At 45.8% G+C, this 23,590-nt stretch overlaps 1 protein-coding gene across 2 annotated transcripts in view; it reads left to right on the top strand.

Moving 5' to 3' along the window:
- The window catches only part of SFMBT2 (Scm like with four mbt domains 2), a 166,391-nt gene that overhangs the window by 134,871 nt on the left and 7,930 nt on the right, over positions 1 to 23,590 (top strand). For both annotated transcript variants that reach the window (XM_059725755.1, XM_059725756.1), the window contains 5 exons: positions 9,147 to 9,256; positions 16,972 to 17,147; positions 19,095 to 19,267; positions 21,056 to 21,304; positions 21,474 to 21,602. In XM_059725755.1, coding sequence (XP_059581738.1) covers positions 9,147 to 9,256; positions 16,972 to 17,147; positions 19,095 to 19,267; positions 21,056 to 21,304; positions 21,474 to 21,602 — 837 coding nt within the window. The remainder of the gene's footprint in view (positions 1 to 9,146; positions 9,257 to 16,971; positions 17,148 to 19,094; positions 19,268 to 21,055; positions 21,305 to 21,473; positions 21,603 to 23,590) is intronic.

Raw genomic sequence — 23,590 nt, 5'->3', positions numbered from 1 at the left:
CGAAAACAAAAGGACTTTTGGTGTAATGCAGCTCCCTTTGGTGAATTCAAGAAAAGCAGAATAAGCCAGTCTGGGAAAAGAAGGAGCAAAGCATGTTGAACTGTTGCACTTACTTATATAGTTTGAAATTTTAGAGCATGGAGCAGCTTGTTAAGAGAAATTTGCATAATGAATTGTCTCTCGCGCTGCTCCGACAATTAAGAATTATGCTGAGTTTTAAGTGTATGATGCAGCGAGGCGGATGGAGTTATCATTAGAAATCAGGTTGGATGTTTGTATGGGCGGCGCCTTGTATAAGCTGCATGGACTGGATTTTCTCTTGGTGAACTCAGTGGCATTTTTACCATGGACTTCAGCCTAGATCTTCAGCTGATAGACTCCCGTCATCTGAGGATCCAGCTGAGGACCAGCCTCTCATTATTGTTGGAGGCTATAGGTTCGAGACTGGATGCAAAAGGGTCTTGGGCATCTAAATTGCTGTTTAGATGAAACTTGTTCCTGGGATTTGATACACCCTGGGCCCGGAGTTAGACTCCCTTTTGCTTGTTTCTGGCCCTGTGGATCTTACATTCATGGCTGCACAGCGAGCCAGTTTCAATAGGAAGACCTGAGGGTGCCGTCACCCAGCCTAGCCTATGGCCTGATGGCTGGGGTGATTTTCTAGGAAGCAGATATGGTTTCAAACCCCTCAAGCTAAGGTAGGAAGAGCCCAGCTCCTGCTTTTTCCTGGCTGAGTGCTCGTATGACTCCTGAGCTATCAGGCAGATACTGTGCTCCTCCTCTATTACATGAGCTCTGGGTACACGTACTGCATTGGACCCCTCTAAGGACTGAGACACCAAGTCTAGATGGGGGTACAAATGTTGGCTAGAAGTGCCTGACCCAGCAGTGCAGGGATTGCCTAGTTTGGGGGCTGGCGACCCCTGGCACGCATGCCAGAGCATGGTGTATAATCCGTTTTGCTCAGCACACCATAACTGCCCCCAGCTTTGGGCAGCTGCCGCCGGCGATAGAGCCTGGGCTGCTCGCAGCAGGCAGGGAGGCTGCAAGCCCTGCTACAAGTAGCCTGGGCTCTGTGGCAGGCAACAGCTGCCCAAAGCCTGGGCCAAATGTAGGAGGCTGCAGCCGATGCACTGGAGTCTGGCCCGGCTTGGCACTGTGGCTGGCAGCAGTTGCACTCATGCTTTGGGACACACGGCGAGGAAGGGGCTTGGGGTAGCGCAACCCTGGCCCCTTCCCTACTGCATGCCCCGAGGCATGCATGCAGCCACCACTGGCCACGGAGCCGGTCTGGGGCTCTGGACCCCAATGCAGCTGTCTGCAGCCTGCCCGCCGCCTACTGCAAGCCACCCTGGCTCTGTAGCAGCAGTGGGTGCACGCATGGCTCAAGGTGCATGGCAGGGAAGGGGTCGGGGCTGTGCTGCCACAACAAGGATCAGGCCGCTCGTAGCTCCCTTGCTGTCCACCCCTGGCACGCCAACCTCTTCGCAATCCAGGTTGCGGGATTTTTTGAGACCATCCCAAAAACTTTGCCGACTCCTGGGCTAGTTGCTGCCTTAGTCCAGGAGAATGATGGGATTTCAGACAAATGGCTTTCTTCTGTGATTCCTATTGGCTGGGCTGGGCATGGCCCCTCTCCTTGCTTTGCATGCTGGCTGCTGTTAATTCTCATCCCAAGTGCTATATCCCTCCATTTAAAGTGCAGAGACCATGGGGCCATCACTCAGGTTTCTTTAGTTTGTCCTGGGGGCAGATGCCCATGTTTTGGGTGAGATGATGCTCAGTATGGTCTCTATTAACCTAGACCCACGTCTACAAAGTGGACATAGGCATTGCAGTGCCAAACGCTGCAGCAGCTAACATTCAAGTGCCTCATAGAATATATGCCGCCCAAGTTAAGTGCCCAGAGACTGTGTAGAGAGAGTTTGGTGCCTGAAATTGGGATCCACAGAAGATATGCTGAAAGGGAGCTGAGACTGGTAGTAGGAAATGCAGAGGAGAGGAGCGCGACTTAGGTCCAGGCCCCATTTGAACCTTACAGCAGGCTGCAAGGAAGCATCTCCTTCCAATTGGATTCGGCAGGCCTGAAAATGTTCCACTCCTTGCCCCTGTGAATACTTAATTTGCATGTATTAAACAGCACAGGAACCGAAACTGGATCATCTCAGTGGCCTCATCTTCTCTAATCACACTGCCTCTTGGCCTCTCCCTCTTTCTTTCTTTCTGGCCTGGTGACTATCTAATTAAATCATGCTAAGTGGAACAGCTTCTTATAGTGCCATGTCCTGTAGATCAGTGTTTAGGGCAATCTCGTTTGCAGGAGTGTGCTTGAACTGAGGGAAGGGATTTGAATGCAAGTAGCTCTTATCCGATGTGTGTGCTTGAAACTACACAACCGTTGAATAAAATGAGGCAGCAGTGCTGATGGTTATGATTGGTGTTATCCATGTGCAGAGAAACCTAGTTAGCTGCGTTAGTTTGAAGTCAAGTAGAAGGCAGGGTACATTTGCACTGTATAGACTAACCAAGGTAGATATAGGTAGATATATCGATTGTTGTTAGTCTGCAAGGTGCAACTTTACCTCCCACTGGACTTGTGTTCTCAGATCACCCCCTGCGGAGGTAAGGAGTGGAAGGACACCTACTTTGTGAGTCCTGGCAAGTAGATAGCAACAACATACACAGGTCTATGAAGACTGAGATGCTTCTGGGCATGTCCAGCAGACCTTTTGGCACATGATGAATTTAATTTTGGAAATTTAGATGCCTACCAACTTTAAATGACTCTGGCTTAATCCAGTGGTAGGTTTGGGAAAGCACTTTTGGAGTATCTACAGTGGCAGTTCAGCGAGCCCATCCCTTGTGGATCTAACTAGACACACACACACACACACACACACACACACACACACACACGGCGCTCATATATATATGTGTGTGTGTGTGTGTGTGTGTGTGTGTGTGTGTGTGTGTATATATATGGCACTGGAAAACAAAGGACTGGACAGGCATCCCCACTGCTCCCAGGCATCAAGTCCGCTCTACTGTGCTTTCACAAAGTGAGGGATAAAAATGCATGTGGGTGTAAGAAAGTCCTCTTGGATCAAACCCCGGTGATGCCAAAGTCGACAGGAACTTTACTGACAAAGATCTGAATTTGGTGTGGTGACCGTTTTCACCTTAGACACAGTTCACATAAACCCAGTTCGCTTTCCCCAATGAAGTCATGTATCACAATTTCTCCAATGAAGTCATGTAACAAAATTTTCCCTGGTGGTTAAGTGTGTGTGAGATTAAGAGATAATGTCATTGGAAGGGAACATCGTTAACATGATAATGGACTCCTGCTGCTAGGTAAATACCAAGCCAAGGGACTTAGAGGAAATAAACACAGACTAACAACTACAGCTTTTTTTTTTCTTCTTTTTTTTCCCCCATTCTGCCCCAAAGGGAAATGATTATCCTGTCAAAACATTCTCCTCCAACATGAGCTTAGAAGATTACTGAGAGTCACAGTGGTGACAAGGCAGCACAGAGAAACACTGGTATTATTAGCATCCATGAAATGTATTTGGTGTCTAGCATAAATCCTGGACAACGTGGAACGGAGTGTTTGCAGGTTCTTGTGGTTTGGGGTGGGCTTTTTGGGGGGAGGGGGTTGTACATAACTTAATTACTCATCACGGACAACACATGCAGCAAAGATTGTCTTTATAGGCGATGAAGACGGTGAGGCTTAGGATTCAGTCCTGCCAGCAACAGCTGATTTCAGTTCCCAGCTCTGCGGACGGGGTTTTGCATGTGATCATTTGGGGAAAGATTTTTTTTTTAAATGCACCCTTTTTCCATTAGGTTCTGTAGTAATTGGTCAGGTTTTCAGCACCTTGGGGACTTGGCTCATTCAAAAATATTGGAGCTGCTGTACTCTGTCCATGTTTGAAAATCTGACCTTCATTGCACATGTTGCACTCAATGAACATCCGAGCTATATCTCGGCCTCAGGTTTCCCATCTGAAAAATGGTCATACATATTTGGAGTGATGTAAGATTTGCTAATGTTTAAGTTCTGAGGCTTATTACATAGGGTTTGACTGACCAATTAAATAGCTGCCTATCCCAGACCCTACATAGCTGGGACACATTATATATTCATCTGTTGTGTGTGCCCTGTGAGCCTATGGAGAAGCAAAGTGCAAAACTTGGTCCTGTGTGACTGACCTGTTCCTGATTGAAATCAGATGATTTTATATGTGCAGTGCTTAGGTGGAATCATAGCCAGGTGAATGCGTGTGCCAGTAAAAATGAACATGTGAGCAGTCACGCTGTGGATAAGTGTTCAGGAGTGGGTAACGTCTAAGTGGCAAATGAAATTAAAGTAAGCACAAAGGAGAACATAGGGCAGAAGGGGCCTCCCGGGCCATCAAGTCCAGTCTCTTGTGCTCGCAAGCAAACATTTATCCATGGAAACCACAAAATCACCACTGCAAACCTACAAGGAGCAAAATCCTAAACACCAAAAAGCAGCGTATCAAAATGCCATAGGTAAAAGGAGAGCTGAGGTCACTGGCCATGCCCTGCTACTGCGAGGACGTAGTTAGTTAATCTATGCTTAAAAGATTATAGGAAAAGGACCATGTCCTATGTTAATTCATCATATCCTAGGAAATGGTCCTTTTCCTTTTCCATGTCCACAGCCTGACTGCTCACATGCTCATTATCACTGGCACATGCATTCAGCCGGATACGATGCCACGCAAGCATTGCACATGTAAAAGAATCTGATTTCAGTCAAGAACAGGTCAGTCGCACAGGACCAGGTCTTCCAGCAGTGTGCCCTTCTTGCAAAGTAGGCTAATGGCATCCTGGGCTGCGTTGGTAGGAGCGTTGCCAGCAAGCATCAAGGGGAAGCGATTCTTCCCCTTTATTCAGCGCTGGTGAGGCCACATCTGGAGCCCTGTGTTCAGTTTTGGGCTCCCCACTACAGAAAGGATGTGGACAAATTGGAGAGGGTCCAGCGGAGGGTGGCAAAAATGGTGAGGGGCCTGGGGCACATGACTTACTAGGAAAGACTGAGGGAACTGGTCTTATTTAGTTTGGAGAAGTGAAGACTGAGAGGGGATTTAATAGCAGCCTTCAACTCCCTGCAGGGGGGCTCCAAAGAGGATGGAGCTGGACTGTTCTCAGTGGTGGCAGATGACAGAACAAGGAGCAATGGGCTCCAGTTGCAGCAAGGGAAGTTGAGGGTAGATATTAGGAAGAATTTTCTCAGTAGGAGGGTGGTGAAACACTGGAGCAGGTCACCCAAAGAGGCGGTGGACTCTCCATCCTTGGAGGTTTTCACAACCTGGCTAGACAAAGCCCTGGCTGGGATGATCTAGTTGGGGACGGTCCTGCTTTGAGCAGGGGGTTGGATTAGATGCGACCTCCTGAGGTCCCTGCCAACCCTCACTTTCTATGATTCTGTGTTACAGAAGTAGGCAAATTATGCCAATTGGAAAAAAATTCCCTCCTGACTCCAAGCTGGTAATCAGGATGACCCTTAGTGGAAGAGCAAGTCTCTCAATCTAGGAGCCTTTGAGTTTCTAGTACCATCAGGAGTATCGGTGACCCCCCTCCCCACCATACAATCAAGTGACTTTGAAAAACTGCACCGTGATGTGCACTCTGCAAGATGCAGCTGGCCGGCAAACAAAAAAACCCAGGAGAGTCACCGGTCCCTGTGAGAGCCTGGATTCCACCAGAGCAGCTCGAGGTGGAAGCATGATTGAATTCGTCTTGTCCTTCTCCCCGTCAGTGCAAGATTGTTCACTTCCGTGTGTCATGTTTGCTACTGTTCTGCCCGGTCTAATGTGTCAAGCAATTTGGTTTACCTTGCTCCCCTTGGGAGCCCTGCTCAGCAATGTAATACCTCGCTCGCTGCATTTAGAAGTAAGGCGGGTCAGAGTCCAATTGATTAAGTGCTCTCTAACATACAGTTATTTATTCCTAACCAGCGCAGGATTAAAAAGATACATTAATAAGAGGGAATTATGGGTAACATTATGCAAAGAGTAGGGCCATTGTTTTATGACCACCGAAGTTACAGCCAATGATGGTAGGCTTAGTGTAGATGGGTTACCAGCAGTCATGTTTCTATACTGGTTGGTAATGAATTGATGGGAGTTTACCCAAAAGAGGCTAATTATATCAGGCTGGGCTGGGCAACATTGCAATGCCATCTACCCCCAATAGCAGCAGATCCTATTGGGCAACGACACTTCTACAAGGGAGGTGGGGAAGGAATATTTACAGAATTTGATTGGCTGAGAAGAGTGCAAGGAATCGTATGGAAGTTTGTCCCTTTATGGAAAGCTGGAGAAGAACTTAATGTTATTACAAGGGATTATTGCAGGTATCTCTAATTTAATTTATTTTAATGAGAAGTCCTGATGCAGTGTACAAAGGCTCCACAAGAATTGCATCTTGCTGTCACTAATGAACGAACTAGACAAGCTCTTTAGACAGTGCTTGTTCCACATTGCTGTGTACAGCAGGAAGTGAAAGCTGGAGCTGAAATTTGTCCACCCAAGGAAAAATATCTACAATGCAGCCACAGAGGGGACTGTGGTAGATCAGGGAGATACCCGCGCTATAACTTTAAACACGTTAGCTTGCTTACCAGTAGCAGTAGTGCCAGGTACTTTACCCTGTCAAACACCATTTCTGTAACTGGAGTGTAGGCACAGCCTTGCTTTCCAAAAATGCCAGCGAATGCTCATGACTGAGAAGGATACAGGAGCAAAGAAAGATATACACTTGACTGTTTGCTACTATAATAACAGTCAGTTTTTCAAGTCTAATAACATCTGTGTAGGGGATCCATTGCAAGACTCGAGAGGAGCAGGAGCAAGTATTGGGAGGAGGATGAGAAACAGTATTGAAACCAGCTCATTACGCCCATTAGAGAATCTAAGAAGCAAACATGATGGAAACGTAATGCATACCTGACCCTTTATACTAGTCCATTTTCTTTAAGTAGCTGTTAACTGTATACCTATGAAGACTTGCACGCTCTGAGTTCTTTTTTTATCCCATGAGGACCTGGGAGAAGTGCACTGGCACAAGTGTTTCATCACATAAAATTAACACACCTTAAGTCTTGCATCTATCACTTGCAACTCTCTTGGATGTCATTACCTGAGTGCTCTGTTGCCCAAAGAGCCAGGACCATTCAGCATGGGCTGAAGTTTTTTTCTGGATCGGGGCCAGCGTGGGTCTTAGTGTGTTTCAGGACTGGGCCAGAATAGATTCTCTCATCCTTATTTGATAGGGTTGTACCTGCTGCGTTAACCTGCATAACACATGCACCTTTCTTCCAAAAAATCAGCCGTCCGTTTCATAGTAGGTGGGGTCGGAAGGGACCTAAGTAGATTATCAAATCCAATCCCCTGCCATGGGCAGGAAAGAGCGCTGGGGTCAAACAACCCCGGCTAGGTGATTATCCAGCCTCCTTTTGAAGACCCCCAGGGTAGGAGCCAGCACCACTTCTCTTGGAAGTTGGTTCCAGATCCTAGCTGCCCTGACAGTGAAGTAGTGCCTCCTGATATCTAGCCTGAATCTACTCTCTGTCAACTTATGGCCGTTATTCCTAGTTACTCCTGGTAGCGCTCGGGGGAACAGGGACTCTCCCATTCCCTGCTGGTCCCCCTTGGCCTCTCTTGTGGAGGCTGAAGAGGTTCAGGTCCCGTAGCCTCTCCTCGTAGGGCCTGCCCTGCTGCCCCCTGCTTATGCGGGTGGCCCTCCTCTGGACCCTCTCCATGTTGTCCACATCCCTCCTGAAGTGCGGCGCCCAGAACTGGACGCAGTACTCCAACTGCGGCCTGACCAGTGTTGCATAGAGGGGGAGGATCACCTCCTTGGACCTCCTCGAGATGCATCTGTGGATGCATGATAAGGTGCAGTTAGCCTTCCTGACCATGTCCCTACACTGTCGGCCCATGTTCATTTTGGCCTCAATAATGACTCCAAGATCCTTTTCTGCCTCTGCACTGACAAGAAGGGAGTTCCCCAGCCTGTAGTTATGTTGCTGGTTCTTCCTCCCCAGGTGCAACCTTAAACTTGTCTGTAATGAAACCCATCCTGTTCTCATCTGCCCACCCCTGTAACCTGTCCAGATCTAGTTGTAGCCTGTCCCTTTCCTCCAGCATGCCCACTTCTCCCCACATCTTAGTGTCATCCGCAAATTTGAACAAGGTGCTTTTCACCCCCTCGTCCAAGTCGCTGATGAAAATGTTGAACAGTGCGGGCCCGAGGACCAAGCCCCGGGGGACCCCACTGCCCACATCCCTCCAGGTCGAAAAAGACCCGTCCACCACCACTCTCTGGGTGCAGCCCTCCAGCCAATTGGTGACCCATCTGACTGTGTAGGCATTGACACCACAGTTGCCTAATTTCTTAATGAGAATGAGGTGAGAGACAGTGTCGAAGGCCTTCCTAAAGTCCAGAAAGACCACGTCCACTGCAATGTAACGTAGGAAGGAAGCAGATTTTTCTTTGCTGCAATAGAAGCAAGCCTGGAGATACTATTGAAGGATGTCTGATGGGCTTCTCCCTCTCCCAGGCTTAGGGAGGGTGGTGGTGGGGTGGTGAAATGCCCCCATCAGGGTCTGAGATAGTGTTAACCCTCTCACAGCCCCTACAGACAGGATCCCCTGCTGTCAGCAGTCAGCCACGGCTGGAAAAATCTTTTCTTCTCCATTCTGCCTTTTGAAAGCAGGGTGTGTCTTATTTGGGGGATGTGATATGTGCAAAATTGCAGCATGTTACTGGTACAGGGAATGCAAATTATTGCCCAGGATATATTGGCAATGCAAAGTATTGTCTAGGTCTGCCTCGGTGCAGGGCCCCAATGTTCCTTTCAAAGGAAATCCCTTTTGCTAGGTAAAAACATCTATTTGTAGCAGTATCATTCCCAGGGATTGTAAACTGTCTCGGATTGGGCCCTCTTTCATTAAAAGTATATGCAGCACCTGGGACAATGGAGCTATAGCCCTAAATTGGTACCTCTAGATGCTACTGCAGCGCACATCATCAGTGCTAATATTCGTTGTGTGGTCATGAGAGCCCGTTAAAGCTTTCCATTGTACTTTTTTTTGGTCTTTCATCAGGTTCTCAGCATGGTAATCAATGCGGCTTACAAACCGGGGAGCGTTTTACGAGAGCTGCAGCTGGTGGAAGACCCGCAGTGGAATTTCCAGGAGGAAACGCTGAAGGCGAAGTGAGTATCTCCTCGCGCTATCGTATTGTTTCCAGCTTCTTTTATTTTCAGAATATGGAACGGATTGAAAAACCAAGTGACATTTTTGTGAACATTTTTCTCTAGTGTTTTTTTTTAATACCGCATTAGTTTTTAATTTAGTCCTGTATCTGTTTAAACAACTAAAAGCAAATGCTCTGACATTTCATTTCTATATTTTCTCTTTTTTTGTCACCAGCGTTCCAGATGTTAATAAAAGCTTTTATGTTTGAATCAGCGTAGTATTGAATTTTACAGAATGCTGTTTGGATGTAAATTTGAGCTGTTTAGTGCTAATCCAGTTCTTTGTCTTCTGATCTTTGCTTTAAAGGCCCTTTACTTCTAGGGAAGAAAAGTGTAACAAAAAACAGTTCTTGGGAGCTAAAACCAAACAAATTTGGACAAGGCATACATTTTGAATAATGATTAAACATCAGAGAACATGATTAAACATTGGAGGAGAGTAATGGTTTCTTCTCTGTAAATCTTCATATCATCATTGGATGCCATTCTGGAAAAATACGTCTTAGGCAAGCTCAAGTTACTGGGCTCAATAATAATTCAGCGAACGTCAATGATCTGTATTACACAGGATGTCCAACAACATGATCTCATGGTCCCTTCTGATCTCAAAATCTATTAATTTGTATTTGCCTTATAGAGTAGTAGTAGTAGTATTCAACTCTATTTCCCTGTTTTAATAGACTTTGCTACAATCTGAAGTTGAGTATGCGCAAATATTGAATATTCTTAAATATACCATTGTTGAATGGTCTTGTATTATCTGTTTGGCCATTCGGATACCGTTGTTAGGTAATCCTGCACTCTGATTGAGGGATAAAATGTGAGAACCTTTTTACTGTAAAATCACGGACCCATTGCTGTTTGAACTAAGGAGGCAGTCTCTGTTAGAACTGAAAACCTTTGAAAATCTCAGGAAAGGGGAACTTAACATTTCATGATGAACTCAAGTGAGTTTCTCCTACAGATTTGCTAAGGTCAGGAGACCATAAGTGTGTTTAAGAGGCACGAATCTGTTTCAACTGAAGATTGAGTCACGTTGAAATCATTAGAAAATCAGGTTGTTGGTGTTTTCACTAGAACACTCTTCTGTCTCTGAAATCCAGCATCAGGTGTAATCTGGCAGGTGTTAAATCAGGTGATAAATGCTTTTTGCAAAATGTTTTTTGGAAAAAAGATGTAAATGGCTGGATTGTCATTGGTACCGGTCAGGAATAGGTCCTGTGATACCCACAGCCCCTCTTGCTTCTTTGCACTTCAAAAAATCAACGTTATTGCTTAGTTTGAGGTCCAGGGCTGCAAACACTTAAACTTATTGGCGATTCTATAAAGTTAGAAGTCCCACTAGAGCCTTAGTAGCATGATTTGCTTGAGCTGATTGAATGTTTAGTAGTAATGCTTGCTCAGTTGGCCCCTACGACAGCAGTGGTTATTCCAGTATGTCTGTTGAAAGTCAGCCACTAGTGGTGAAGTACTCCCAACTCTTTCAACAGGACATTCCTTCCCAGTAGAAAGCAGGGATGATTTACCCATTTACTTGCCATGCACTTTGTTTCACTGAGCGCTTAGATCCCATAAACCACTGATCGGCTTTCTTGCATTGAATACCAGCTTCTGGCTGCTTTACTATTCATTCCACCCAGGAAGAGCGCACACACCAACTGCAGATGCTTCCTCAGCCCGACGAAGGGTATTTATACCCAAAAGCTTGCAAAGAAAAATGTTTCCAACTATTTCCGTTGGTCTAATAAAAGATACCAGATTTACCCAAAGAACCTTGTCTGCCTGCGTCCTTAGACCAGCATGGCTACAACCTATACCCCAGATCCCATAAAAACAGCTGTCAGAGAGGAAAGCCTGCAGACCTTGCAAAATGAGCCTGACTGATTTTGTGCGTCTTGCTTGGACTTCGGAGAAATCTGGCAGCGCCTGTATTGAACCCAGCCGTCTAGAAACCAAAGCAGGCTCAAAAAATCAAACTCTGTGGAATTGTTAAAGCAGCATATGACATGATACATCTGATATGACAGTCAGTTCCACTTCTGAATCTTAACCAGTGACTTATAATAAGCCAAAGCCGGTGTAACCCAGGTTTCAAGGGCGCTGGTTACAGTGGCATCTGCCGACAGACTACTAATCGGAGCAGCTGGAACATGCCTGTTGTAGTGCGATGTGTCACATCACCACCCTCCTTCTGGTGTCAAGTTGACAATTTTTTAGGTCTTGATAGTGTTGCTATTTGGTTTTGAAGGGTGCAGCAGGGGAAGAAGGTGAGATGGGGAGAGGGAGGATTGCCCTTTTCCTGGCAGCAAGCCGAAACACTAGCTGCCAGGAATCGATTAGCTCCGCAGCCTGCATGCAGTTCATTTTGCTGTCATCAGGGACCGTCACTGACAATAGCTTTACAGAGAAGATATAACTTTTAGATCCATGATTCCTCCCGTGTTCCCAGCAGAGGTGCTCTGCTGAGGTCGGAGGTGCCCGTCTCATCCCCTCTGCTCCTCCCACACTCCTGGGGCCAGCACGAGGAGCCGTGGGGACAGTCACCAGAGGCATGAGAGACCCTGCAGGAGCAGCCACAGTGGTGGGAGCTACCCTTGCCCCTGGAGGTACAAACCAGGGCAGAGAGGGGAAGGATAGTGGAAAGATCAGGTCCCAGCACGGTTAGGATCTGGCCTCACCAGGCAGCACCTAGATCAATGGTTCTTAACCTGTTTTAACCTCTAGGACCCCTTCTTTATCTATTCTGAATTTAGATTCAAGCTCAGTGATTCTCAATAGGGGTGCTGCAAAATTCAAAGACGTTATGGAGCGGTGCTTTGAGGCTAAAAAGATTGAGAACCACTGATTTCGAATGTCCAAAGGGGTGTGTATGCACATTTGGGAATCACAGTCCCCCCATCAGTGCTCCCTGCAAACCACTGAACCTTATTTATTTTGCCACGATGAGCCAAAGACATTATGTCCGACTAGCTGATTCTTCCAACATCTCCAAATTTAAAATTCCCTAAAGGGTCCCTGACAGATGTGGGTCTCCAGTTTTTCTAACCACTAGCACACTCTCCTTCCTGTGCCTAAATATGGATGTGGATGCCTGGCTTTCAACACAAGGGCTGGGGTGACTTTTGGCATTAGAACGGTTGGAATGATTTTGGTAGCCACAATGAGCCAGAAAATATGAGAAAACCAAGGATTTTTGTGGGTGGTATCTTTTATTGGACTGATTGCATGGCTGTGATAGATAGACTTAGACAAGCTTTTGAACGCAGGGCATTCTTCTTCAGGTCTAAGGATAAAGGCAGGCACCACAGGGACTCAAACCAGTTGGCAGAGCTGTGAAAATGGAGAGGAGAGAAATTCCCAGGGGTGGGGTAGCAGACAAGAAAATCATAGGAAAAGGGATAATTTGATTAGTGCAAGATCAAGACCTTTCAAGAGGGAAGAGGGTCTTTATCACCTGTGGTGTGAAGAAAGATTAGCAGGAGTCAAGCACATTATAGCATTGAGCAGCTGATAAAGTGAGCTTACGAAAGCTTCTGCATCTCTGATTTGGTGAGTTTGTAAAGTGCAACTCTCGCTTGTCTTCTGCCAGATTATTATATGCCGTGGAGTCAATAGCAACGTTCAGTCCCTGGTCCCTAGTTTTCAGTCGGCTTATGAATTTTTGTCCCCGGGGTCGCCTTTTGAAGGTGTTTTGTGAATTTTCTTTGAGCACAGTGATAATAAAGTCAGGAAGTGACTGTTTGTCCTGTGAAAAGTGCTCTGCTTATTTTCGTATGTCTCTGTCCTTCATCTTTTTCCTGTGACCTTTCATTCTGGTGCATAGTTGTAGTCTAGTTTCACCCAAATAGTTTCCATGTGGGCATTGGGCACCCTGGATGAGAATAGTGAGCAAGGGCTCACTTCAACAGGCGCTCTGTGCTATAATTTACCTGTCTCCTGCTAATCTTTCTTCACTCTGCAGGTGATAATGACCCTTTTTAGAAATCTTGATCAAAATATCCTTTCTTCTGTGATTTTTTTCTCAGTTTTACCACCTTGCAAACTGTTTTTTTTTTCGTTGTTGCACCCGCCTTTCCTCAGGCCTGCAGAAGAATGCATTGCATTAGAAAGCTTGCCTAAATCTATCCTAGCCATGCCATTGGTCCAATAAAGACTATCCCCCTGCCTTTTTGGTCTTCAGGCCTTCCCAGTGCCCTAGTTTCTATGGCTGAATCATGCCTGCCCACCTTTGATATTGGTGGGTGAAAAATGCACCGATTCACAGAAGTTTAGGGCTGAAAGGGACCTCGTGAGATCATCGCGTCCAGCCCCCCTGCTCGGGGCAGGAAAGACTGCTGGGGTCAAGTAACCCAGCAAGGTGTGCATCCAGATGTACACATATGCCTAGTGATGTCTTCTGGGTCTTGTTCCTGAGCTGTTGGCGTAAACACAGGCCCTGGCAAGATCTCAAAAAGATGAAGTCCCATGGTCCTTTTGTGACGGTAACTGCTAGTCGCAGGAGTAGGACTCAATCAAGCTGTCCCCTCATCTGAAACTATTGCTCATGCATGCAACAACTGTGTCCCGCTGTTTTTTAAGAAGAGCCATCCATGCTCCACAAGTATTTTTTATTGGGTCGGTCTAGGGAGCTCTAATGTGTAACGTTATGAAAGGGAAGATGGTGTTTGACTATCCAGGAGAGTTGCTGAGCACTCACACCAGCAAGGAGAGATGGCCTTGTGGTTAGGTCACTGTACGGGGACACAAATGGTCTGGGTTCTGCTTCTGTCACAGGCTACCAGGGACAAGTTCTTCAAGGTGTCTACACGCCACCGCCTGGGCATGCTGCCGAAAAACATGTCCTACTCCCTGTGCATCCAGGCCTACAAATTGCAGGAGTAGATGGCTTAGTGGGATGATCAGGGTTGGATGACATGACCCATGGAGGTCTCTTCCAGCCTAGCTTCCCTATGATTTCTGTGATGAACAAGCTTTTGATGCAGAGCATTCCACTTTAGGGACCTGCATTGCCCTGAATTAAAAGCTCATCGAGGTCTGTCCCAGTCTTGTGGTTGGTCCAATGATACCACCCACAGAAAGTCTTGCCTTTCCAATAGCTAATGCAATTATTGACTAAATCCTTGGGAGGAATCCATTGAGTTTGATGACTCCTGTTGATTGCTCCTGTTTGAAATACCTCCCTCGCATAAGGTTTTTCATCTTTAGAGGATCTTGAGTTTTCATCTTGTTTTTCCTTGAAAATCCTCCGATATGGTTCATGACTTTGAGATTTTTAAAGATTTAGTTGTAGTTGTAAAGCAAAACATAAAATTTGTGAGCCAGTGAACTTTATAATCCTATAGTGCAGCCAGGGTATTTGTGCATGATGCTTATTACTTAAAAGCAGTAGCAAAATGAGTCTTCATCTGAAATGTAATATCAATAATGGTGATATTTTTGATGACACTAGTGGAAAATGGTCTTCTGATTTTATCCACAGTAGCTTTCTTTCATGGGGCTGTCGGAGGTGCGTTCAGATTACAGTTAATGTCATTAGTGTTAGGAGGTTTAAAGTGTGGCGAGAGTGGAAAATGTTAGTAAATCTTGTTTTATAGCTTAGAGAGACACTGCCAAGACAAAAATTGTGTATAAAATATTCTTTTCTTGTGGCCAGTAGTAACACTTTGGTTTATTGAGACAGACATGACCGTAAAAATCCATCTATATTTCACTTTCCATACTATTTCTTTACTTTGTGTGTCTCCTTCAAACTGGGTCATGAAAGGAGGCTCCACTTCTTGTTAGTCTTGGGTGTGTGCTTTTGCAGGCACTATAATGTGGTCCTCTTTGGGATTGCAGCTCCACAGGGCAAAAAGGGTTTGGGGCTGACTTGACTGCAGTGGATAGATACCTTCACAGCAAGGGCTTTTCACCCTAGGGGAGACAATCATAACAGGAACCAGTGGGTGGAAGTAAAATCTAGACTATTTCAATTTGAAATGAGGTACAAACATAAAGGGGGATACTTTAACCACTGGAATAAACTACCAAGCCAAGTGGTAGATTCTTCATCTGCTCATGCCTTTAAATCAACACAGGCTGCCTTTCTGGAAGAGGTGCTTTAGCTAAGCACTGCGATTGGGCTCACTGTAGAAATGCCCAGTCAAAATTCGCCTGTGATGTGCTGGAGGTCGGATTAAGTAACCTCATGATCCCGAAAGCCTTGAACTCTGTATCTATGCAGAGTAAAGGGGGCAGGATTTACGTTTTTTAGAAGTAAGCAAAGTCAGAAACTTTCTTTTTAAAGAAATATACATTTTTTTTAAAGAGAGAGCGTTTTTAAAAATGTTCCTAGCATCATTTCTTTTGGTGTTAGCATTCATAAAATCCAATTTTAAACCTAACTCCCTCCATTCGTATCTAATGGACACTCCCCATTTTATACACCTGTCATAGTGTTTCTGGGCTCGTGAACATCCCAGTCATTTAAAAACAGCTGGGAAGCCCAGTGGCTATCCTGGGAAGTGTGGCTTTGCTGTTGGCACTTTAATGGGTGCCTCCTTGCAGCTGACCTGGAAAAACAAGTCCATATGGCATTTCATTTTTTGCTTAAATTACCTTTGAGTCCACAAACATGAAGATCACCATAAGCTGTGCCCTCTTTGAAGCCCTGATCACTTCCCCACCACTTCCGTGTTTCCAGAAAGGGCCTCTGGCTATTGAAATGGAGAAGTAAGAGAAGAGCATCCTGGTGGCAGGTCAGCCATTGTAGCTCCTCCTGCCATTTTTCCTGTTCCACACCTGCCTCCTCTCCCTGTCCCACGTCTGACTAGTGCTTACAATGGCCTATTGCCTCCGTTTAAGAAATTATGTGGTTAATTGCCTTGCAGAGTTCACATCTCCAGCAAACAGTGGAAGTACTGAAATGGTCTTCTTTCAGCTGTTTAGTGCTCTTCATATAAACTCTTATAGCAAATGCTTTATTGGCACGGGGCAGTGAATTTAGGGTCAACCTCTTGCCTCAGACCTCAATCCTGAATATCCCCCTAAGAATTCAGTGCCTGATCCGAACCCCAGTGAAAGCAACTGAAAGATGCCTCTCAGTTTGGTGGGGTTTGGATTTAAGGCTAAAAGGGGCCGTTGGCCTATCCAGTCTGACATCCTGTATCACAGACCACCACATTTCATGTAATCCAATGGCTTTATTCATACTAAAGTATTCCAGGATGCTCAGCCTTGTGCAACAAGCAGGGAACAAGGGAGGTGGCAATGGATCCAGTCCCTATGTGCCCTTTTCTCCCAATACCTGGTGCTCTAAACCTCAGTTACTGCCACCTCTTCAGTGCACCCTGTCTTTGCCCCATCCAGTCTATCCGAAGTAAGATCATCAGACTGATGTCTGCCCTTCTGATACATCAGGGCCACTCCCATATTGCCAGTGAGTGGTGCATCTCCATAATGGGCACCACAACAGCCAAATGTCCTGCCTGCATCATTACATGCCATCTCACTAGGAGGTAGTGAAGCACTGGAACAGAGGTTGTGGACTCTCCATCCTTGGAGGTTTTTAAGACCTTCCTAGACGAAGCCTTTGGTGGGATGATCTAGTTGGAGATGATCTAGTTGGACTAGATGACCTCCCGAGGTCACTTTTAACCAATATTTTTTTTGATTTTTGCCATGTTCTCTTCTAGGTACCGAGGGAAAACCTACCGGGCGACGGTCAAGATCGTGAGGACGTCTGATCAAGTGGCAGATTTCTGCCGGAGAGTCTGTGCCAAGCTGGAGTGTTGTCCCAACCTGTTCAGCCCTGTGCTTGTAGCTGAAATCTGTCCCGAGAACTGTTCTATTCACACCAAAACCAAATACAGTGAGTAATAGCTTATGTGCTGCTCTGTCACAACTAGGAGCTGGAGCATTGCAGGGATGATTGTGGGCCAGGCAAAAAAAAACAAAACAAAACATGCTTAGCATCACACACTAGTACTGGAGTGATGTAGCCATGATGATCCAGGATATATGATATTTTTGGGAAAGGGCAATATCTTTTATTGAACCACTATATAGTTGGGAGAGATCTTAGACAAGCTTTTGGGCATGAGGCCCCCTTTCTAATCCCGGGAGTGGAAATTGTTGCGAACAAGAACACGGATGCCCAGGATGCTTTTGTGTGGAGTGTGGTGGTTGGGGCTCAGTGCATTGGGCCTCTTCACCCTCATGTACTGGACCTGAGTTACATAGTTATGCTGCACTTAGCCAGACTCATCATGGGACATGAGATCACTGAGTGCAGTCCTTCATGGTGTGAGATGCAAAAGCCCTGCTCTAGTGATCATTGTGTTTGCTTATTTCCAACCACTCTGGTTTTCTGCCTGCCAGAGGATACCAGTTGTAGCATCTTTTCTTCCCCAACTGTGGTCCCCTGTTACATTTGGAAGATGGCCTAGGTTGATTACAGCACTGTATGCTAATCTTGTGGTCTCTGTAGTATCAGGGAATTAGTTCTACTTACATGCACATAATTTGGGGTAATCTGCAGTTTGCCTAAATGTAGAAGACAATAGTACCTGGAGCACATCACTGTCTGCCAGTGAGCCAGCTTCCGATTCGTTGCATCACTATCAATCTGCAGTGTGTCTGCGGCTCTGGACTTATGCCTCTGTAAGTGTAGCTTCAGTAGACATAGTTGATATTAGGGGAAGCACTTGCTCAATGTTAAGTGCACACTTCATCCCACCCAAGTCCATGCTGGTGAATAGAGAGAGACTGCTGAATTGGGGCCTGATGGTGGAATTGGGTTTCATTGAGCTGTCAAGAGGGATGAGTGATGCGAGGCCAGAAAGACGGCAAAGCAAAGGGAGCTGGTTTTGTGGCTTAGGGTAGGGTTGTCAGAGATGTGGTCAGGAGAAACATTTCACCCAGCCCACAGAGGAGGCTCCAAGAGGGGCCAGGAATCTGGCAATGGGGTTACAGGGGGGGTAGGGCACGCCACCAAATTTTCAGCGTCAGAGCCTAGCCAAGGATGTGGAGCAGTAGTGAACAGGGATGAGCAATATCTGTGTTAACCCCTGCACTGCTACTCATCTTACTGCCGCTGGGTCCAGATCCTGTCTGGGTGCCCAGGTGAGTTTGACACAAGTGGCTTAAGGAGGTAATTTCCTCCAATGAAACATGGAAAATGCAGATGTGCCTTGGAGGCAGGAACCAGAGCATGTAAATCGGGTAACTTGCCTTTACTGTGTCAGGTAAGCATTACCTGTATGGATTGTGTGGGGTGGGTATAAAGCCTGCTGGGGTTCATTGCAGTCATAGTTCAAAGCACTGACTGAACAGCTGCTTGGGCCTTAATATGATCTTCAGCAGAGACGACTGCCTCTATTTCCTGTTGTAGCTTCACCTCATTAAAAGTTCGGTCCTGGAATTGCCCTGCTATTAATTCCTTGGCTGTTGTGTCGAATCCTGCAATCTGCATTTAGTTCTCGGGCAGGCAAAATTCGCAGGCACTTGAATGGAGGTTTTGCTTACTTCAGCCAGTCTGAAGTGCTGAGTCAAGAGTGCAGGATTTAACCTGTAGTGAATAGAAGAAATGCATGTACATCATAATAGCTCTGCCCCTTCGGTCACTAGTCCAGGATGACATCCACTCTTTCATTCTGCTTGGGGACATTCACTGCGGATCGGGTTATTTTAAAGGTCTTTATGAAAACCACTGTTCAGCAGGAGCCTAACATGTAGGATGAATAGCATAGAGTAAGCCAAGGCTTCGGTTTCTTGGCAATTATATTTTTAATGTGTTAGGTTTTTATTCCCCCTCTAGCCTATTATTATGGGAAGAGGAAAAAAATCATTAAGCCACCAATTGGGGAAAACAACAACTTGAAGAGTGGACACATCAAGCCTGCAAGGCGCAGGAAAAGACGGAAATCCATTTTTGTGCAGAAGAAGAGGAGGTCATCGACTGCTGATTTTAACACTGCAGGGTCTGCAGAGGTACATGCTGGAGTTGGCTCTTTCACTATGTTTTAAAGCATCCTGTAGTGTGTGGCATTGACTTTAAAAAACATACATTTTCAAATGAGCACCTTGATGCTTTCTTCTGTCTTGCTTCTTCCATAAACCTCCCTCTTAAGACTCTCCCTTGCTGTGTTGCCAGCAAAAAATGTGACCGTGGTTAGGCATCTCTTGTGCTGAGATCACTGCCTGCCTTGTGGACTGATACAGCCTTACTGATTCCTTGTGCTTCCTTGTCTGTCTGAGGCCACTCTTTTGGGCAGAGATGGGCTTTTTGCACAGCCCCTTGCACAGTGGGGTGTCCCAGTCCATGATTAAGGCTGCTAGGTGCTATGGCAATACACATAGCAAGAAACTATAAATGGAGAGTGCAGGGGTGTAGGCTGTAGCCGTGTTGGTCTAAGGACACAGGCAGACAAGGTTCTTTGGGTGAATCTGATATCTTTTATTAAACCAACTTAAATAGTTGGAAAACAACTTCTTTAGTCTGACAAAGGGTTGTTGAACCCGAAAGCTTGCTTAATAATTGTTTTCCAACTATTTAAGTTGGTCTAATAAAAGATATCAGATTCACCCAAAGAACCTTGTCTGTAAATGGAGAGTGGACATTTATAGGTTGCTCTGGAGGCAGCATGAGTTCTAGTGCTCTCCTAATTAATTGTCATTTAGTTTAGTATCTAAAGATACTCTAGGAGCTTTGAGACAAAGTTCCCGTGCTACACATTGTGCCATCCAAAGTCTCGTTCCTTCAGAGACACAAATGTTGTCTGTGCACCAACTTTCACTGGTTTAGTTTAACTGCTCTGATGTGGCCACTCATTTTGATTTAATTTGGGCTTAGGTTAATTTAAATCTGTTTCTAACTGACTTAAGCCAGCCCAAGTAAACCTCTTAGCCGAAATGAGAGCATCACCCAGGCCTTTGAACAGATTTGACTGAGTCAGCTGTAAATCATGTTTTGACTCAAAGCCATGTGACACAGCACGAGGATAAGATCTTATGAACATGCTCAACTTTAGACATAGGTAGCCTCTTTGAACTCAGGGGGACCATGTGTACGAGTCAAACTTAGCCCATATACAAGGTCTTATCTACACGTAAGAGTTTGGGGGCATAACGGTGTCAGGTAGGGTGTCTCGAAGCTTTTCACACCCTACCTGACACAAGGAACTACAAAGTGAGTTCTCGCCCACCCCATGGCCATCTGTTTTAATTCAGTTGTTCAGCCAGATGCAGGAATACCTGGGTGAAAGCCTATGTGCTGGGTTATAGAGGAGCTCAGAAAGCTGCTTGTAATGCTCATTATGTTAGGAATGGCAAAGATCATTAGCACGCGCTGAAACTCTTTGCTGAAGCCGAGAGAAGGTCAAAACAAAACAAAACACCAAAAACGCAGGACTCGTCAGTTTCATTTTTTCTAATCAGTTTCACTTTCCAGGTCTCCTGCCCCTGTGCGGTGCTGCAGGGCTCGAGGTGCGCTCGCTGGGAAGGAACATTCGTATCAAAACAAGAGATGGTTTTAATTGATACGAGAGTGGAAAAAATTGTTTCCCTATAAAGTGTTGTAACAGAACCTAAATATGGGGCTCAACTGACATGCCACTGTGATAAACATGGTGTAACTCAGTTGAAGCTACCGGTGTGACTCACTATTGAACTTGATGGGCGAATAGAAGTTGATCTGATGTCTTTTAATGTGCGGAAGGAAATGTGCAGTTGTGTTCAATCCTGTGTCACAGTGATGTTTCTGTACCGATGCCACCATAGGAAAGTGAAGAGGAGGAGCCAGATGCTATGGAAGATGAGACAGGGAGTGAAGAAACCAGCTCAGAACTACGGGATGACCAGACAGACACCTCCTCGGCCGAGGTCCCGTCAGCCAGACCGAGGAGAGCCATGACATTACGAAGCAGCACCGAGTCGGACAGGCCTCCTCCCATTGAGAGAGCGAGAAGGAGCCGGAAAACACCGTCTCTCTCGTACAGCGAACAGGAGAAGTGCACTCAAGTCAAGGAAGTGAGTCTTCTAGCAAACTACTTTGTTCCCATTTAACAGCAATATTTTTTTCCGTTGACATGACCTTAGGTGTTGAGTGCTAGCCATCTGAAGAGAGCACTACGTGCTTCACAGATGAGTAGTTTTGAGTGTAGTGCCCTTTTCTTTACAAATGCTTTGGGTCTTGCAGGAAATAAAGCAAGAGGAGGAAGAAAAACTCATTCTGGACAGCAACCCATTGGAGTGGACAGTGACTGACGTGGTGAGGTTTATCAAACTGACAGACTGCGCTCCCCTAGCCAAGATATTTCAGGAACAGGTAGACTGCTTCACCTTGCTATTTTTTTTTTTTAGTGGCAGTGGGGTATTCGCATGCTTATTCACATCACAGGAGTCTGTGAAATAGAGGAAGACTTGCATCTTTCCTGTTCATTAAGGGTAAAATTCATTCTTCAGCAGGGCATCAGTGTGAGGCCCAGACACCACCATTTACATCCTATGTAAGTCCTTAACAGGAGGCTTACGTGGCACTTAGTTGGTACAGGGTCACGTACTGGCCCCTCTGCACAAGGGAGTATTATTTCACCCTAATGAGATTATAGCTCTGGACCAGGAAACAAAAGATCTAGGTTCCCGTCTGAGCTCTGTCACTGCGGGCATGCACAGAAAAAATGCGTATGCCACTGTGAAAGACAGCCCAATGAATGAATAAAACTGGGTAAACTACGGCGGTTTAACTTCACTTACTACATATTAGGAGGGGACAGTTGGAAACAAAGGTGAGTTTCCTGAAAAGGTATTTAGGTACCTGCTTCCACTGTAAGCAGTGGGAGTCAGGTATTTAAATGCCTTGGAGAATATGGCCCCTAATTCTTTTGGAGCCATGGAAAGTGTCCCCATTTCAGAAGGTGCGAAGTGCTTCCAATTAAGACAAAGCAGCATGCAGGAGCTCAGCATTTCTGGAGATCAAACAAATAGTGCCTTTCATCTCAAAGCAGCATGGGCACTTATAATTATAAGTAATCAGTCATTTCTCCACTAATAACATTTACCACTATCCAGTTCAGAACGAAGGGGCATCACAAGGACATCAGTTATTAGCCAGCCAAGAACATTGCCAGGACATGAAAGCTAAGACTCTGACTCTTACCAAAAATATTGTGGGATCTTTAATTAGCCAAAGCCATCAATGCTTTGGCCTTGCTTATTACCTGCCGTGCAGCTCCTGGTGCTCTCAGGCTACGGGTCGTTTCAAAGAGGGCACCCCCCCCAAGTAGGATCTCCTAATCAGAGGAGCACTTACCATGTGTATTGACTATGTTTAGGGAGTTCTTGAGGACTTGATTATGACATTAATGATTCTTATTGACACACTTTGATTCACCTGTTTTTCCTCATTATGATCATATCTCTCTTATTTATGTTTCAGTCTGTCTCTTTAAAGAATTGGTCTCCTAATTAACTAGTGGCACCAAGGAAGGAATATGGTGGAAACAGTCCAAAAGTCTCACACGTGGGATGTTGGGGTCCCTGCTCCTAAGAGTCAGGAACCCACATAAGTTTGCATTCAGGGTGTCCGAGAGAACTCTGTAAAGAGCTGTAAAGAGCTGTAGAAACATCCCACGGGTGGCTTCAATCCAAACCAAGAAGTATGAGTTATTATTATTGCTGGAATGAATTTTCATGCCGTCCTCACAGCTATTTGTGCTGTGGACAGGTGGCGACCGCACAAATAGCACTGCTCTTAGCCACTGGAGAGACTCAGGACTGAATGGGGCATGATTTGAACTGGTGTATTACTTCTTCAAGGTCTCCCTTCCAGATTATGGACCACAGCAGTGTAGATAAGGAGGAGGATGGCCCAGTGAGGCATATGCCCCAATTGAGGCATAAAGTGAGGCATATGCCCCAATTGAGGCATAAACAGGCATTAGATCAGGCATGGGAAGGAGCTAAACTTAGAAATTCAGTCCTGCTCTAGGCTTTCACCACTGGGCCATCCTCCTTGAGCTAGGGGGTTTACTGACCCTATCATCTCCTAGGGCTCCTAAACATCTCCAGTGGCTCCTTCCCATGTCTGATCTAATGCCTCTTATGCCTCAATTCCCCCTCTGTAAAATAGTGGTAGTTGTGCTCCCGTCTCTTCCACCTCTGTCTATGTAGAGTGTGAGTTGTCTGGAGCAGGGGCCTATGTGTCTGTAGCTCAGTCAAGCTCTTCTGGGGTCCCTAGGTGCTACTGAAACAAATACTAATACAAGTGCCTGGTGCCTGGCTGTCACCCCTTACAGTACTCCAGTGCTACTCAGA

The sequence above is a fragment of the Alligator mississippiensis genome, chromosome 4 (genome assembly GCF_030867095.1).
Source record: "Alligator mississippiensis isolate rAllMis1 chromosome 4, rAllMis1, whole genome shotgun sequence".
Classification (NCBI taxonomy): domain Eukaryota; kingdom Metazoa; phylum Chordata; order Crocodylia; family Alligatoridae; genus Alligator; species Alligator mississippiensis.
The sequence above is the reverse complement of the archived record's forward strand: the minus strand, read 5'-3'. Positions and strand labels throughout refer to the sequence as shown.